The following is an 18914-nucleotide window of genomic DNA, read 5'->3' on the forward strand; positions in this document are numbered from 1 at the left end:
ACACACACATGTGACGTACGGCACATCGTGTGTTGTGACAGAGGTAAACATTACCATTGTTTTCTACTCTTTTTACAAAAATAAACAGAATTCTGTGTCCATTCGATATCAGAAACAAGGGATTGTCATATCCGTTTATGAAATTTAAAATAAACCACTTGCGCTCAAGAAGAAGGGGTCGTTTTAGTGGGAGTAAACTAGTAGAAATGGTTCCACTACTGATGTCTTCCGCCTTACTCCAGCCACAATAGTGGCTCGTAATACGGAGTTACTTTGAGCAAGTTTTTTAGTAAAATGACTACAAAAAGGTTACTGGCCTATAGCTCCCTTAATTTACACATAAACTGACCCAAAACTGTACTGCACATAGCTTAACATATAGTAAACCAATTGCTATTGAAATAAAGGAAACCCTGTAACAGGAATTGCCTGAGTAGAGCGAAGCTGGTGATTGTTGTTAAATTTTCAAACCTACATAATTAAGTTTCTCAAGTGATACAAGTAATGTTAAATAATCTTGCTTTTCCAAATTGAATTTAATTTAGATCTAACTTGTATGATTAATTTTGTTTAAAAAAAAAGAACAAAAAAGTGTGAGAATTATTTTCATTGACGTCAGAAATATGTGACGTCATTGATTAAACGCGTCATAAAAATATTTCTATGAGTCGCGTAATCTCGCTTGGGCGAAATTTGGTAAGTTGGCATGCGCATTGCCAGTTTTGCCCAGTGTATCCGGTTACAGTCTGAATTTTTTTTTTTAATCAACAGTCTGTGGGTGACAGTTTTAGTTACGCTCCTGTGTTACCGGAAAAGAGCTTTGCTCAAGCACCGCGCTTCGTGCGATGCTTTAGACCTTCACTCTATATGATATGAAACTTGAAACCCAACTGCTGCGCGAAATTTCTTGCCTACCGAACTTATTTCAACTGGCCGGTGTCATGGCAGCTTTCACATTATACGAAACATAGCTTTGAAAATGTAGAACGCATAACCACAAAGAAAAACTGTTCGGTAACTATTTTAATGCTCCTGTCTTCACTATTTGTGATAGAATTACTTAGTTCAATACAAACGGTAATGATATGTGTTGACAATCGATTGGATCAGACATACATGCACCTTTTGTTTACCTTTGCTAACTGGTTATGTACAAAACAGTAACACTTAAGTTGGCTTATCTTTTCTAAAAGAACTTTCAATGCATATATATGTTTGAAACAATGTCCATCAGCTTAGAGATTGCTATGAAAATTTGATGCTTTTCCAGCACCCGTTAGCAATTTTTCAGAGCACTGTAACACTTCGACACTTTTCAAGTATTACGTACTAGTTTGAAATAAGTCTTCTTGAAAAAAAAAAACACTTGGCAATAAACAGAAATGTATCATTATGAGGCAATTAATTAAAGCTGAATAGATTCATATCATCTGTGATTCGACCGGGTCTTCTCGTAGCCTCATGTTTTGGAAAAGCAACATAATAGTGTTATCATTCCTGTACTGTTGCGGGAATGAGAACTTTATGAATTTTTGTTAACTCATTTTGAAATTTAGAAACCTCGACGCAGGTTGTGTTTTTCCTTTCCTTTCATTGCAATATAAAATGCCTCCCTAATCTCTATAATACTAATAGACTTATAGAAATAGATTATTTGACCCCCTGGGGAGGAATAAATCTTGAACTCTGTTCATTATTTTTTATATAACTCTGGATAACTTAATGTCACAGGCACTTGAAGGGATTAAAATAAAAATTCTTGCTACTGCATACTACAATAACAACGGGTATCCGCCACCACATTGTTTTGTATCGTTGAAGAGATTTCGTCTGCTATCATGTCACAATACTCACTAATTCTAACACTGCCTGTCTTTTTTATTGCCAACAAGACTTTATTTGATCATTATACAGCTTCCAATGCAATTAAATTGGTCATTTTACAGCGTTATTAATTACAAATGGCCAAGTGATAGCACTTCAGGTTGTTGTTATTGTTGTATATAGACAAGCAGTAGTAAGAAAAATTTTATTTTAATCCTTTCAGGTGCCTGTGCTTAATTAATGTGCATGTATTTGCTGACATTCTTGGAGAGTGCTTTAAGGTTTGAACATTGGACTCAAAGTGTTCAGCTACAATAGAGTTGTTTGTTATTGCTTTTTGACTTATTTTCATTTGTTTAATGGACGTTTGGTTTCTCTGATGTGACATTCATCACAGGCACATTCAAATCTTGGATTTAAACAATATTTTAGTCATGGAATACCGAAACAAGCCAATGACTTATGGCTTATATAAATTGGATTCCAAAAATCAGATACTTAAAACATATATTTGTGTGTAGGTCAATATACATTGTTAGATTACATATATAATAAGATTATAGAAAGGGTATAATCAGAATTACATGTAGCTAACATCAGAATCTAGACAGACTTAATACTTGTCTGCTTTGTTTGAATTTATTTCACAAAATCTGGGGCATCTGTTTGCGACCGGTGGGTAGGTATGGAAGGAAGGAGTTGAGGAGGGGGGGGGGGGAAGCAGTATTCGATGTATTGAACACAAGAAAACTACATGTTTGGCATTATTAAATGAGATTATTTCTTTTGTTTGTTGTAGGAGGTGAGGTGAAAGAAGGTGAATGAATTTTGGAATGGGAAAAGCAGACAGAATGTCTGCTATATTTATAAAGAAATGGTATATTTTAATGTTAGTGATCACTGTAATTGTTATCTATTTAATAATGTTATGGAGTTATCAAGCCAAACCTGTCCTTCTTGCGCCAAATAGAAACAGATTCTTGCCCATTAAGGATCTTGTCAGCGGATACAACCAGGTAGATATGATTAAATTTTATATGAATATTTAGATAATTGAGACAAGAATTGGGTTAAAATACAGTGAGAAATTGTGTTGAGCTGCAGTGAAAATTTTTAGTAACTATATTTTTAAAAACCTTTGTAACAGTACATCAATTTCTGTGTATACAACTTTGACCGTAAATAGTAATAGAAACGAAATGAAATCTAACTTTTTACTTTTATGCACTGAAGATGGCCATATGCCATGCAGTGTGTTATGAGGGAAATTTTACCCTATCAATGATGCTACTCTCACAATGATGCTACTTTCATTTTAAGGGGAGGGGGACGGTGTGGGCCAAGGTGGCTTAGTGAGTAGGAAGCTGACTCACTAACCTAGAGGTCCCTGGATCAATCCTGATGTTTGCTGAGAGTAAGTTCTGCAGGATTTTCCAGGATGGTTTCTACTTGTTAATCAATGTTTAACCACGGAGGGCATGCTTTTCATTCGGATGAGATGATAAACTTGAATCCCTATATATTTTAGCTTATTTGGTAGAGAAAAGTAGGACCTTCAGTTCAACCCTATTTTTGTTTCATCTCATTTGCAACTGACTGTCATCATTGATTTTCCTTGCCAGCAGACTCACCATCCTGCAACAATGTGAGAGTGACACCTCTGCACATAGCCTTTGACCATCTACACCATCAGCAGGGTTGGATGGCAGAGTGGTTACCGCGTGCGCACTGTATCATAAGTTCTGTCATTAAGCCAACTGGCGTGGTTTCAATTCCCCGGCTGTACGTGACAAGGAGTAGGGCCTGTCTAACTTCGTTGGTTTTCTCTGGGTTCTCCGGTTTCCTCTCACTGCTAAAGACCCCTACACGCAAGAGAATTATTGAAATAAAATTAAACCATGTGTTAGCCCTGAAATGACCTACAGTGGATGTTAAACCCTCCCCCTTCTCTCTCTCTCCTCTCTCTCTCTCTTTCTCTCTCTCTACACCAACAAAATACTGCCAATTGTCGAATAGAGTGGTTCACAGAATAGGGTTTCTTTAATTATTATGAGCCCGCTAAACACTTTCAGTCAAAAGAACTTTGAATAAAATATAAATTTTTAGGTTAAAATAGTGAAGAGAATATGTCTTTAAAGATCTGATTTATATTTTTAAGGGGTATGTTTTTTTAAGAGTCAACGCTTTTTCTGTGAATGACCATGAGATTAGTTAGAATTTTTAGTAAACATACTTCTGGTTGTGGTTTTTGATCGAACCAGTGACAACTTTTATAGTGGACATTTCATATCTTGGCTAATTCAGGGCTCAAACTAGGATCAATTTTTAGGGAGAAGTGACTTCTCCCTACAGGCAAAATAGGGAGAAGTGAGGGGGATCTAGGGAGACTACAAGGAGAGATCAGATTTCACAAATTGCAACCGTAATGGTACCATTCCATCTTGTTCTGCCATTTCACCATCTAAATTTAGTTGCTAATTGTAAAAGTGCTTTGGCATATATATATCTTTGATTTTGTACGAAGTTTGACCTTTGACCGCAACGAGTTAACCACTAGCTTAAATATCAAATTATATACTACCTGTCTCTAAACATATCAGGTTAGCAGTTAATTTGACTTCCATAAAAATCACTCATTTACAAACATTTCAATGTTTGGTTTTATTTCAGTTACATAAATCTAAAACGTGACACCAGAAATTTAAATTGGTTTTAACAGCTTACTTAAGGTCACCACCCAAGATAATGGTGTTAACAACTTTTATCTAAATACAAACCCTGTATTCTTATAACAAAGACATTTTCTCTACTGAGGTCTTCCCTTCACTTAATCGATGCAGTTGAAGAATGATAAGCATAGTTAACTCCCTTTCACCATAATACAAACTATATTTCACAATATTAAATAGATTTTATGTTGAAAATTTCATTCAAATTACTTTATTCTGGATGTTGGAAGATGTAGCGCAGATTGTTTATTACCGTAGCAACATTACTTGTTAATCGAGACTCAGTTTCGCTTCTCCATTTTTAAATTGAATCTTTAAATGGCAACTGTATTTTTATCTACTTAAATATCTGCTAAATAGTGTCAAAGAGAATTTAAAAAACTTTGAAAAGATTTGGAAACTAATGATAAAATTTACCATTCCGATAACAACTGAAAAGGCAGTCAATAAAAAGAAATTGTTGATGGCCAATGTAATCAATATGCGTAATGAAAATATATCCAAATGACACTGATAAATGTTTATGCTACATGTCGTGAAACTACTTTTTAAATTTTGACCATAAAAGGCCTGATTCAGTAACATTTCGGCCGCAAACGTATAAAACAAAGATTCAAAGCTCTCAATGCACACATACTCTTTAACAGGTGGGTGTTAAGGTCCTTGTTATAGAGAGAGAGAGAAATTGGGTTTAACATCCTCTCAACACAAACTAGGTCATTTTGGGACTAACACAAAGTTCTATTTTATTTCAATCATTCGCTTGCACGTAGGGGTCTTTAGCAGTGGGAGGAAACCTGAGGACCCGGAGAAAACCCACGAGGTTGGACAGGCGGCCCTACTCCTTGTCACGTACAACTGGGGAATTGAAACCCCGCCAGTTGACTCAATGACAGACCGTATGATACAGCGTGCGCGTGCTAACCATTCGGCCATCCAACCCCCCTTCCTTGTTATAGGTTGGTTTTGTTAATTTGCTGACCACTGGTACATCTATGTACTGTAGTGGTAAAAATCATGTAAAACTGGTTAACATAGCATGAATTATGCTTCGGCTCTAGGACAATTTGTCCCTGAACAATTCGTCCTCAGACAACTTGTCCCTATGGACAATTCGTCCCCGGACAATTCGTATCAGGATTAGTCCCATAGGACTATTCGTCCCCTAGGGCTATTCTTCCCCGAACAATTCGTCCCCCATGGATGATTTGTCCCCGGGCTATTCGTCACCCAGGACAGTTTGTCCCTGAACAACAATAATGGTAGTTCCATTATCAAAAACTGAATTAATCTTTATTTTTTATCCTAAATCTCAGTTTTGATGCTAGTTTTACTTCGTTTTACATTTAGTATTAAATCCAAGCCTTAACTTAATGGTTCCTGAATTGATTTGCATGTAGTAATCAGCTATTATCAGTGACACCTTTTGTGACGTGGAGAATCTATTTATCCCTTCACTATGGGTATTGTCCATTGTCAATACTGCACTTGACTAAAATCAGTATGCATTATTGTGTATGATAAAACAATGTAGACCAGACATCAGTTAGTTTCAACTTCTTTAGAATTAGCTGTTGATCATAATTAGGGGACGAATAGACCTAGGGGATGAATTGTCCAGGGATGAATTGTCCTTGGGGACGAATAGTCCTAAGGGACGAATAGTGTAGGGGACTAATTATCCAGGGATGAGGATGAATTGTCTGGGGACAAATTATCCGGGTACAAATTGTCCGGGACAATGTCAGGCACTGATTCAGGCTTTGTCAGGCACAAAACCTCTGGTGCCTGTCATTTTGTCCGACACTGATTTGTCCTTTTCATTGATATTATTAATACATGTCCGGCACAAAGTTTAAAATGTCAGGTACTATTTCATTAGTGCCTGACATTTTGTTAGGTACATCTAAAAACATTATTTTAAGGTCTGAATATTTCATAACTGGTTATCTATATATTGCCCTCAGCTCAGTTTTTCTTTAAAACATATTCATTGATTTGGTTGAGTAATGAAGGGTGAAATATAACACCCAATTCAACTGGTTGTTTTCGAGAAGCTTAATACTATAATGCTAAATACTCTATAAAAAATACAAGGTTTCAAGGTGTTAGGTAAGATATATGAGCCATTTTCTTTTATTTCTTCTAAAAATTGCACTCTAGAATTTCACAGCCCGTTATTGTTGTCTCTGCCCAAGGGGGTGTGGTCTAATACCGGCACTTAGTAAACTGTAAACTGGACATTAAAATGACTGTGTTTGTGTTCAGTGGATGTTAGACTCTCTCTCTCTCTCTCTCTCTCTCTCTCTCTCTCCCTCCTATTTGACATGTTTCAGTTTCAACAGGGCTGTTTTGAATTAAGCAACGGCAATATTAAGTCAATTTGAATAAATGTATTGATTTTTTTGTACTTAAGAATTTGATTAAGCAATAAACCTACATTGACTGAACTTCTAGAATATAGATAACTGTATTTCAGGTTTTAAAAAAACCTTGCTTCTTAAATTTATAATTTAAGGATAAGGTTTAGTTGTGAATCCATTTAGTTAAAGATGCATTCTATAAGATTTAGATAAAGAGCTGGCCGTTTTTGCTATAATAGTTCAAAAAAAGATAGCGAAAAATGAATATATGGAAAATAATATTAAAATTACTTTATTCTGGGCGATTTATGACTGTTTGAAGATGTAGATTGTTTGTCATCATAGCATCCATTTAATTTCGGCCATCCGATGGTCTAGTGAATTGATTATATCCTTGTTATGTTAATATATGTTTAATCATATTCAATTTTTATATCAGGATTGGCTAGTGGAGACATGTACCAAAAATAAAATGGATCTATCTATAAAAAATTTAGCAGGTTTTGTCGAAAAATGGGAATTATCTTCAGATCCTCTTTGCAGGTAAGTTTAAAAAAACAAAAAACGATTGGGAATTGTATGAAAGTCCCTATTTTGTGCGAACAAAACCCCAGGTTGATTAATCAATGTCTGACGTCATAGGTCAAAAGCCACTCGTATGACCTCTGACGCGACCTATCACAACAACTGGTCAAATCTTCATGTAGTGTAGGCCATCAAAAGTATACAAAAAATGGAATGAAATATGGATCTGTATTTGAATCAGATTGACGTTCTATGCTGCTTTTACAAATATACAATAGGAGAATGGAAATAGAATTAAAGACATATATAACTATCAATAGGGCCCAAGATCACAGTGGTCCTACTTACTCTAGTTTAATTTTGATTCAATGAGCAGGACAAAATAGGTTAAATATTTAAATATTACAACACAGGCTTTATCTATAGGCATAAAAAATATTTCAACAGATTGTCATCCCATAAAACAAATCAGTCTATAAAATTCTGAACAGATTGTCATCCCATAAAACAAATCAATCTATAAAATTCTGAACAGATTGTCATCCCATAAAACAAATTAATCTATAATAATATTCCACAAATTGTCACCACAAATCAACATGCAAACTTAAAGGGGCATTATATAAGATTTAGATAAAGAGCTGGCTGTTCTCGCTTTAATATTTCAAAAATAGATAATGCAAAATGAATATATTGAAAATTTCATTCAAATTACTTTATTTTAAATGAAGTTATCAATGGTTGTGGTTTTTACAAGATGTGTGCATTGATCGTAACCACTGTACTGGTCATTGGAGCCTTAGCCTTGCTTTTCCATTCTTAAATTAAATCATTAAATGGCTGAATTGCTCTAATCTACTTAAAATCAGAGCCATCTGGTGGCATCGAGAGTTGATTAAGGTCTTGTTTTGTTAATTAATGTCTGATTTATAATTTATATAACATTTATAGCCCAAAGAAAAGACCTACAATAGGCAGATTTATCTCTCGAACAATACCTGTAAAATAATATCAACAAATTTAATTTTGATCCAAATCAAAGATGTGTAGTTGTTTTATAAGTTCCAATTTATTTGAAGTAATATATTTTTTAAAGCCTAGTTTACAATATGTTAAAATAAAACCTTAATGCATTGTATCTATACACACTCCTGTCTTATTAAAGAATAAACCTATTAATATATAATTCACAATTGTTAGTTGAGAAATTGGCAAAAAAAATCCTTTTAAAGTTGAAACGTCAAGGTTGAGCTTTACCAATTCCATGAAGCATATTATTTCTGGTGTTTTTTCGCTAGCCTGGAGGTCGGGTGTTCGATCCCTGCATTGGCCGAGAAAGTTCATCCAGATTTTCCGGCGTGGTTTTCCCTTGTCAGTGATGCAGGACGAAGGGGCTGACAAGGAAAGCTGTCTAGTCGTTCGGATGGGACGAAAAACCGAGGTCCCGTGTACACATTGGCGTGCACGTAAAAGATCCCTTGGCAGTTGGAATTCGATATAAGAGTAGGCCATAGTGCCGCTGTCCGGGCAAAATTTCCCTCATAGCACACTGTATGGCGTATGCCCGTCTTCATTAGCCCAGGTTAGGAGCAGAACAGTAGGACGTTAAACTCCATTTCATTTCATTTCATTTCTGGTGTTTTTATTACTTTAAGTGTTGAAATGATTCCTATGATTGTATAATAGTGACTTGACAACCTGTTAAAGATACATTATGGCAGTTCTCACTATACTAGTTAAAAATTAGATAATGTAAAGGGAATTTGCTGAAAATTTCAGTTAAATTGATCCACTCTGAACCGAGATTTTAACAATTGAATTACTAAAGTCGATACGAAAAAAAACCATAGTCTCGATTATCCATTTCATGATTTAATCCTGAATAAAAGTTGAACAGTAAATCAGATCCTAATCCAGTAAATATCGCAGGCTAGTGCTGACATCGAAAGTTGATTATGGTCTGGATAAGTTAATTAATATCTAATTATAACATTTAAGGCACAAAGAAAGACCTGCAATAGGCAGATTTAGCTCTTGCATAATGTATGTTTAAGCAATAGATATAGAAATATTTATGTTTTGACTGTCTTAGAAATTATGCAATTATCACTTTAAATTTTGGTACAAGATTTGATCTATTTATTAATGTTTGCTGCTCTCTTTTTTTTTTACAATTAAACTTTTTTTTTAAATTTCAGTCAACTTTATAAAAAGTTTTCAGCAATTTATTCCATTGAGAAAAATGCTGCACCATTGAAATTACCAGATCTGTTTCAAGTCAAAGTTAAAAAATGGTTGAATAATGATGAGAAATTATTTGAAGAAGTTTACCATCAGGAAGTTACAGGAATTTATAACAAGTGGACGAGAGAACATACAATATTTAATCCACTACGTGAAAAACGACCTGTCTCTATTCCAGAGGAACCTGAAAATATATAGTAAAGTTATCCTTTTTCTTTGTTTTATAAGCTTTGGGTCTGGGGAATGTCTTTCAAAATGAGAGAGAGAAAGAGAGAGAGAGAGATAAAGAGGTGGTTAATGTCTGCTGGGGACTAACATATGGTTCAATTTTAATTCAATAATTCGCTTGTGCGCAGGACGTCTTTAGCAGTGGGAGGAACCAGAGGACCCGGAGATAATCCACAGAGCTGGACAGACAAGCCTACTCCTTGTCACGTACAACTGGCTGACTAAATGACAGAACTTATGATACAGTGCGCACTGCTAACCATTCGGCCATCCAACCCCACCTTCAAAATGAGGTTATATAGTTCATAATAGATTTTTAAACCTGGCTAAATATGTGGGGATTTGTTTTGATTTTAGATTAGCTGGTGGACATATATTGGGGTCTGTACACATCTTCATCTATATTTGAGAGGTTTTTTTTAACTATCTGGTCACTCATAATGAAGCCCTGTGTTTATTAAAATTATGCATCTTTAGTTATTGTTAGACTTATTGCCCCTATATTCGAAAACTTTATCATACAAATAAGATTTTTTGAAAACCATGTTACCGTGTATTTTTATTTTCAGTGTAAACAGATTGGTAGAAAAAAGTAAAGTTTCGTGTGATTTTTGTAGATATAAAGAGTAAGAATTTTATATTGTTGATCCTCGTTGAAAAAAAACAGTGTTCTGAGCATGTCAGCTTGCTGGTTTAACGATTTACATACCGTGCACATGTACTCTGCTAAATTTATCTGTTGCATGTCTTTCTTTAGGCCTTAAATGTTACATAAATTATTAATTAGACATTTATTAACTTGCAGAGACCAAAATCAACTCTCAATGCTATCGGATACTCTAGATTTTCAACGGTTGCGGTTAATGATTTAATTAAAAAATGGATAATTGAAACTTTGTTTACTATCGTAACAATGGTAGCGATGACAATCAAGACTCTGATATTCTACATACAGCACCAACATTGCTCAGAATGAAGTAATTTGACTGAAATTTTCAAGATATTTCCATTCCATTGTCTAGTTTTTAACTATTATAGCGTTATTTAAATCTTACATAATGGATCTTTAAGAAGGCAACCAAATGAAAGGAATACAAATTACTGCAAATTATTTTATTTGTACATGCCGCGTCCACTTGTTCCTTAGTAATCTTGGCCATTTTAAGACGAAGATTCACAAATCGTTTTTTCACTGCTCAGCACTGTGGTAGTAATTTACAACAATATATATTAACTTTGTATTGATTTTATATTCTAATTTTACAGTCATTTTGTTCAGTTTCTTTAGAATTCAGAATTTCCATTGGATCGATAAGCCTGTAGACTGATGCTTTATCAAGCAATAGTCATGAAATCATTTCGACCACCTTTAAAGATACATTAGTTAAGAGTTTAATAAAGAGTTGGCCATTCTTGCTATAATAATTCAAAAATAGATGATAAAAAAAGTAAATATTGAAAATTTCAGTCAAATTTCTTTATTCTGAACGCAGCTGTCACTGTTGGAAGTTTGGACTAGAAATAGGCATCAACTGTGTCCGCACTGTCTACGAGAATTGCTGATCGTTTGATTGACAGACAGTAACTCCACCCACATATTATTGATTATCAAGTAACATTCTCAATGGCTATGGTACCCTCGCTTGGTAGGCCTTTCATTAGAAATCTCCGGTATTGACGTCAGTGACTATCTGTAAACATTAGCTTGGTCAGCCATTTCTTGATTTAATTTTAAATGGACGACTCTTTAAATCCAAGTTGTATCAAAGCCATCCGATGGTCTACAGAGTTGATTTTGAGCTTGTCATGTTAATAATGGTCTAATTAATCATTTTTATAACATCTGAATCCTGTATGTTTAAGTAATTAAGACACATTGAAATATTTTCTCTGATGAATTTAAAATTGTTTATTTATAGCTATACAGCAGAAGATACATTTGGAAGATTAGATTCAGTACATGCTTTTTCAGCATCTAATGCGTTTAAATTAGAACGATATCATGATCTGTTTGCCCTGAAATCTCATCATCCACATCAATGGAATATAGATCAGTATATGGATTTGATGAATCTCACCCAAAAATGGTTTGTACTGAATATTTTGATGGTATATGCTATAATTTTATTATAATTCGCTTGCACATAGCGTTCTTTAGCTGTTGGTCCCCGGTTGTACGTGACAAGGAGTAGGGTCACCTGTTCAACCTTGTAGGTTTTCTCCGGGTCCTACAGTTTCCTCCCATTGCTAAAGAACCCTACGCGCAAGCGAATTATTGAAATAAAATTGTTAGTCCCGAAATGATCTGGTTTGTGTCGAGTAGACCTTTAACCCCCTCTCTCTCTCTCTCTCTCTCTCTCTCTCACCTACAACCTTAGGATCAAAACCGTGCCATTTGACTCTCATGATTAGACTACTCGACCATATATTTATTCATAACTTCTCACATACGCCATTACAACATATTGTTGGCAACAGAACTCCTTGGCTGCACACACACGTAACTCATTATTATTCATATATATAAAAACTAGCGAGACTCCACCAGATTATATAAGAATTATGCTTGTTCAGGGGCCAATGTAAATAAACAATTTAAAGATACATGCTAATGTAAATGATATTTAACATAGTCACATGCATGGCAAATAAATTAAAAAGGGCTGATTGCCAAGAAAGAGAGAATGATATTTTAATGATATTTTTGAACAGATATCACTTAGTTTAGTGAGTAAGATACTGTCTCACAAACCAGGAGGTCACAGGTTCGATCCTGGTGTTGTCAGTGGTGCAGGAAGGAGGACCTGGCAAGGAACAGTGTCTAGTCTTTTGGATGGGACAAAAAAACGAAGGTATTGTGTACACATTAATGTACATGTAAAAGAACTCTTGACAATTGGATTTAAAAAAAAAGAGTAGGCTGTAATGCTGTTGTCCGGACACAAAGATTCCCTCATAGCAAACTACATTGTCTATGCCCGTCTTCATTAGCTGGGATGGTGCTATGCCCGTCTTCATTAGCTGGGATAGTGCTATGCCTGTCTTCATTAGCCGGGATGATGCTATGCCCATCTTCATTATCTTGGATGGTGCTATGCCGGTCATCATTAGCCGGGATGGTGCTATGCCCATCTTCATTAGCCGGGATGGTGCTATGCCTGTCTTCATTAGCTGAGATGGTGCTATGCCCATCTTCATTAGCCAGGATGGTGCTATGCCTGTCTTCATTAGCAGGGATGGTGCAGATAAGTAGGACGTTAAACCCCATTTCATTTCTATTATTTCTATTATAGGTTTGCATTAATCCACACCATTGAACCAGACTTTTGCTGTCCGTCATTAGTATGGGATATATTACCAAGAGCAGGGGCCAGTCAAATTCATCCACATATGCATGGTTTGGTTGGACAAAACCGATATCATGGTGAGTATGCATGATGTCATTTACCCTAAAGTAAAAGTCGTGGATTATTCTTAGAATCAAGCAAAAACAAGTTTTTCAGTGACCAACAACGTTGAAATAAATACAGGGTATCATGAATGTGATTTTTTTTAAAAAAGATATTGTTCAAGGGTGTTTGTACAGAGCAAGTGTACCATGTAGTACAGCCATTTTTATTATATGCCCGCATTTTCATGTGGACATATATTGTCGTCGCTCCTTTCCGTCCGTCTGTCCGTCCACAATTTGTTTTGTTTGTTGACACTCTACAGGTCACAATTCCTATCCGATTTTAACGAAACTTGAATTATAGGGATATCATCCAAAGATCTCGGTTCCTTTCGACATTGGCATATATCGGACCGTAACTTCATGAATTATGGACCCTGTTAGTACAAAAAATCATGTTTTTAGCATGTGGACACTCTAGAGATCACAATTTTTATACGATTTTGATGAAACATAAATTCTGTGTTTATAACTCAAAGCTCTTGGTTCCTTTTGATAGTTGCACATATCAGTTCATAGCTTCCTGAATTATGGCCCCAGATTGTAAGAAAAATCATGTTTTTAGTTTGTTCTCTGTCCATCTCTTGCAAAATGTGGGCGTATCCTACATGGCAACCGCTTGTTATACTGGATCGACATCCGTACAATAGGAAGAATATATAGATAGAACTCAATGACTATTGAATACCGCTCAGGTTATTCAATGGTTTAACAGTGTGTATCCCTGCGCAACTATTCCATGATACAAGTATTCTCAAAATACACTGTGCTATCCAGATTATCAAAAACAAAATCACCAATAACGTTAAAATTCATCATAGGTTTCGCCTTTTTTTCTTTCTTTTTTACAAAAATTGTGGTTGTAGTTGTGACGTCATTACAGTTTGACGTAATTCTGAAAGTGACGCCATTCTGGACAAAAGTAGTATGTGTCCAAGCCAGTGAATACAACCATAGGTTATTCAATGGCTGTATTCAATGATATTGCTTGTATTTGTATGTAGTTATAGACTATATATCTAAGGTTATTATATATATTTAACAGGTGGTGTCGAGAACTGGAGACGTGGTGCAGATGATTATTACAGTTTTTATCATTCCAATTATTTCTCTGATTTAATTCAGGTGAATACAGCTTTAGGTTTAACAGTTCAACATGGTGATGCTATAGCTTTCGCTAATATAGTAAGTAAAAATATATATTCTCATAAACTAAAAGTTTTCTGATTTTTGCTTTAAAGTAGTCAATGGTAATTTGCATTTTTTTAAAAGATATGTAATTTTTCATGGTTAAATGTACATTATGTAAGATTTAGAGAAATAGTTGGCCGTTCTTGCTATAATAGTTCAGACAAAGAAAATGAGAAATTAATATTTGGAAAAATTCTTCTTCCGATCAATTATTTAACATATAATTTAGAAAACAAAATCAGTATATCAATGGTAGGTGTGTTGGATCATAAGGTCTGTCATTGCGTCAACGGGCGGGGTTTCAATTACTCGATTGTACATGTCAAGGAGAAGGGTCGTCTGTTCAACCTAGTGGGTTTTCTTCAGGTCTTCTGGTTACCTCCCACTGCTAAAGACCCCTACGCACAAGCAAATTATTGAAATAAAATTGAACCATATGTTGGTCCCGAAAATACCTAGTTTGTGTTGAGTGGACGTTGAACCCCATTTCTCTCTCTCTCTCTCTCTCCCATCAAAGATTTTCGTGAAGATTGTGTAGTGGTGACTGACTTGCTTTGACCATTTCTCGACTAGGTCGTCTGCAGAGAATGCCCTCGAAATTGTATTCTGGCTTTCTGGGTGTATATACCTTTACTTTACTACATGGCAAAGCATTTAATATTCAAACGAAAGTTTAAGGCAGTCTAGAAGATAAAGCTGGTAGCAAATATTTTCATCTTTATTTCAGGTTCCTAAAAAAGATAATGAAGTTGTCATAATATCAAATAAAGCTAGTCAATCATTCTTTCAATTAATTTATTATGTTATGAGAGGTGAGTTATATATATTACGTTATACCTTTAGCGGGTGGAGGGTGGTGGGGTTTGGGGTGGTGAGGGGAGTCAAGTGGCATGCTTTCGAATCCCCCGCATGTAAGTGACAAGGAGTAAGATCGCCAGTCCAACCTCATAGGTTTTTTCCCCGGGTCTTCCAGTTTACCCTCACTGCAAGGACCCCTATGCGCAAGCGAATTATTGAAATAAAATTGAACCATATTTTAGTCCTGAAAAGACCTAGTTTGTGTTTCAAATCATGTCAAACTTAATCATCATCACAATGTTGTCAATAAATTAATTAGCCTATATGATCATCTGTCAAATCAACATTAAAATGTTATCAATTATGAATCGACATTGATTAGCATATCATCTGTCAGGTCATCTGAAACAAAATGTAACTAACATCTGATTTGAATCCGACTGAGTGAAGTTCCCAGTATAATCATTACACACCCATTAATTTTATTCTAATTATATTGTAAATTGTATTTTTACAGCTTTTATAGATGATATGGATAAATTAGCTATATCAATGGGTATTGGATGCCCTTCATTAGTAAGTAATCTAGGTATTCTTTTCTTTCTGCCATCTAATAACATGGGGGTTGGGTGGCCGAATGGTTAATGTGTGCACGTTAGATCATAAGGTGTGTCATTGAGTCAAGTGGTGTGGTTTCGATTCCCCACTTGTATGTGACAACCTTGTGGGTTTTCTCCAGGTCCTCTGGTTTCCTCCCACTGCTAAAGATTCCTTCATGCAAGCGAATTATTCAAATAAAATTGAGCCATATGTTAGTCCCGAAATGACCTAGTCTCCTTCCTGTTTTTAATGACATACTGGTACCTTGTAATAAAGGAAACCAAATCTGGAGGTCACGTATTCGATCCCTGCATCGGCTGAGAAAGTTCACCCAGATTTTCCGACGTTTCCCCATGTCAGTGGTGCAGAACGGAGGGCCTGACAAGAACAGCTGTCTAGTCGTTCGGATGTGACGAAAAACCAAGATCCCGTGTATACATTGGCGTGCACGTAAAAGATCCCTTGCCAGTTGGAATTTGCTATAAGAGTAGGCCATAGTGCCGCTGTCAGGGCAAAATTTGCCTCATGGCACACTGTATGGCATATGCCCATCTTCATTAGCCCAGGGGGGGTTGGATGGTCGAATGGTTAGCACATGCGTGCTGTATCATAAGGCCTGTCATTGAGTCAACTGGCATGGTTTCGAATCTCCTGTTGTACGTGACAAGGAGTAGGGTCGCCTGTCCAACCTCTTGGGTTTTCTCCGGGTCCTCCGGTTTCCTCCCACTGCTAAAGACCCCTACGCGCAAGCGAATTATTGAAATAAAATTAAAAAAAGAAACATATGTTAGTCCCAAAATGACCTAGTTTGTGTCGAGTGGACGTTAAACCCCATTTCTCTCTCTCTCATTAGCCCAGTCCGGAGCAATACAGTAGGGTGTTAAAGCCTATTTCATTTCATTTCACATTTGATTTGTTTTTGGTTTCAGGATCATAATGCTAAACAAATGCCAGCTGTTGCTAGAATAGTAACACGTGGTGCTGTAGCCGATGTCAGAACTGATATGAGTTCTCTAGAATTATTTAGTGTGAGTACCACATACAGTATTATTAGTCCCTCACCAAAATACTTTATTATTAGTCTCAATCATCAAGTTCTGTCTGTTCAAATACTTTATTATTAGTCACCATCATCCAGCTCTGTCAGTTAAAGTACTTTATCATTAGTCTCAATCATCTAGCTCTGTCAGTTCAAATACTTTATCATTAGTCTCAATCATCTAGCTCTGTCAGTTCAAATACTTTATTATTAGTCTCAATCATCAAGTTCTGTCAGTTCACTTTATCATTAGTCTCAGTCATCCAGCTCCGTCAGTTCAAATACTTTATAATTAGTCTCAATCATCTAGCTCTGTCCGTTCAATTACTTTATTATTAGTCTCAATCATCTAGCTCTGTCAGTTCCAATATGAAAATACTTGTTCTGTTGCCATGACATGAGCAAAGGATTGTATTTGATAAAGAGTAGCTAGGCTCCTGTCTGTCTTACCAGATTTTTTTCTTTTGAAGGCCTCCAACCCCAACCCCCCCGTAAGATATCCATCTTATGATAGCAGTGCTCACGTCAATCACCATTTCTGCCAATTGCGATGAAAATATTATGAGTGTCACAAAAAAACAGTTCACCTAGTGTGTGGATGCTAGACTCCATTGCGGGGTTGGATGGCCAAATGGTTAACACTTGTTTGTTGGATCAGAAGGTCTTTCATTGAGTCAAGTGGCATGGTTTTGATTCCCCCCTTTACATGACAAGGAGTAGGGTCGCCCGTCCAACCTCGTGGGTTTTCTCAGGGTCTTCCGTTTACTCACACTGCTAAAGACCCGTACGCACAACCAAATTATTGAAATAAATATGAACCATATGTTAGTCCTGAACTGACATAGTTTGTGTCAAGTGGGCTATAAACCCCATTTCTCTCTCTCTCGCTAGACTCCATCTTTCTCTCATGCTGCTTGAATATGTAGGACTTACGTCTGGTCGTCAAACCCTTATTTACTAAATATCCCAAAACAACAGATTTTCATTTATCTAAATCAAGCCTGGTTTAAAGATATAAATGATTATATGATCTATCAAATAAATTGTACATTGTTATTCTTAGATATTTTAATGTAATAAAATTTTGAATGTACAGAAAGGTTTATCATTTTTAAAGGGAATAACGTTCTGGGATTCGAAGCCACATTATAATAATACTTCCGGTTTTGAGAAAACTGAGTATTTGGACACTCTGTGTAATTGGACATGTTATGACAATCCCGTATGATGTCGGATTAGATAGAGTCCACTGTAATAATATATATTTTTTTATCTATTTTAGGTAACTAATGTAAATATAGATCCATTTAAAGTCATTAAACATATACGGAATTCGGTAGAGAAGAGGGCATCAAAGTAGGCTAGATATTTAACGTTAGTAATGGTGATATATCTCTGTTTTTATTGAAATGTTATTTTTTTATGACAGTTGGTATTTTTAAAAGGAAAATATTGCTCTCCACCAATATTACATATGTTACTCCGGTTTCCTCCCACTGCTAAAGACCCCTACGTGCAAGCGAATTATTGAAATAAAATTAAACCATATGTTAGTCCCAAAATGACCTAGTTTGTGTCAAGTGGACGTTAAACCCCATTTCTCTCTCTATATATATATATGTTACAGAATAGATTAAGATACATTCTGTAAGATTTAGATAAAAGAAATGACAGTTCTCGCTATATTAGTTCAAATATAGATAATGAAAAGTGAATAAATTGAAAATTTCATTCAAATTACTTTGGTTATGACTGTTTGAAGATGTAGCACAGATCATTTATTATCGTAGCAATGGTACTTGACAACCGAGACTTAGATTTGATTATCCATTTTTTCGTTAAATTTGTAAAACTCATGGATGTTCAGATCCATCAAAATCTCCGCCATCCAATGGTCTAGAGAGTTGATTATAGGCTTGTCA

At 35.6% G+C, this 18914-nt stretch overlaps 1 protein-coding gene across 1 annotated transcript; it reads left to right on the forward strand.

Annotated features, from left to right (window-relative positions):
- Positions 1-2: 2 nt before the first annotated feature.
- Positions 3-18675, forward strand: LOC126826813 (uncharacterized). The gene is made up of 12 exons (XM_050555914.2): positions 3-43; positions 2624-2840; positions 7356-7459; positions 9640-9882; positions 10483-10539; positions 11833-12000; positions 13207-13337; positions 14410-14549; positions 15283-15367; positions 15871-15929; positions 16883-16981; positions 18275-18675. The coding sequence occupies exons 2-12, from the start codon at positions 2646-2648 to the stop codon at positions 18350-18352; spliced, it is 1359 nt and encodes a 452-aa protein (XP_050411871.1). The 5' UTR covers positions 3-43; positions 2624-2645; the 3' UTR covers positions 18353-18675.
- The last annotated feature ends 239 nt before the right edge of the window (positions 18676-18914 follow it).

This window comes from Patella vulgata, chromosome 7 (assembly GCF_932274485.2).
Source record: "Patella vulgata chromosome 7, xgPatVulg1.2, whole genome shotgun sequence".
Taxonomy (NCBI): Eukaryota; Metazoa; Mollusca; class Gastropoda; family Patellidae; genus Patella; species Patella vulgata.

Excerpts from the sequence above, each read along its gene's own strand:
- LOC126826813 (XM_050555914.2), top strand. The coding sequence starts at position 2,646 with ATGAATTTTGGAATGGGAAAAGCAGACAGAATGTCTGCTATATTTATA. Across the intron at positions 9,883-10,482 it reads GAGGAACCTGAAAATATATA|TGTAAACAGATTGGTAGAAA; the intron begins GTAAAGTTATCC and ends TTTTATTTTCAG. Across the intron at positions 10,540-11,832 it reads GATTTTTGTAGATATAAAGA|CTATACAGCAGAAGATACAT; the intron begins GTAAGAATTTTA and ends GTTTATTTATAG.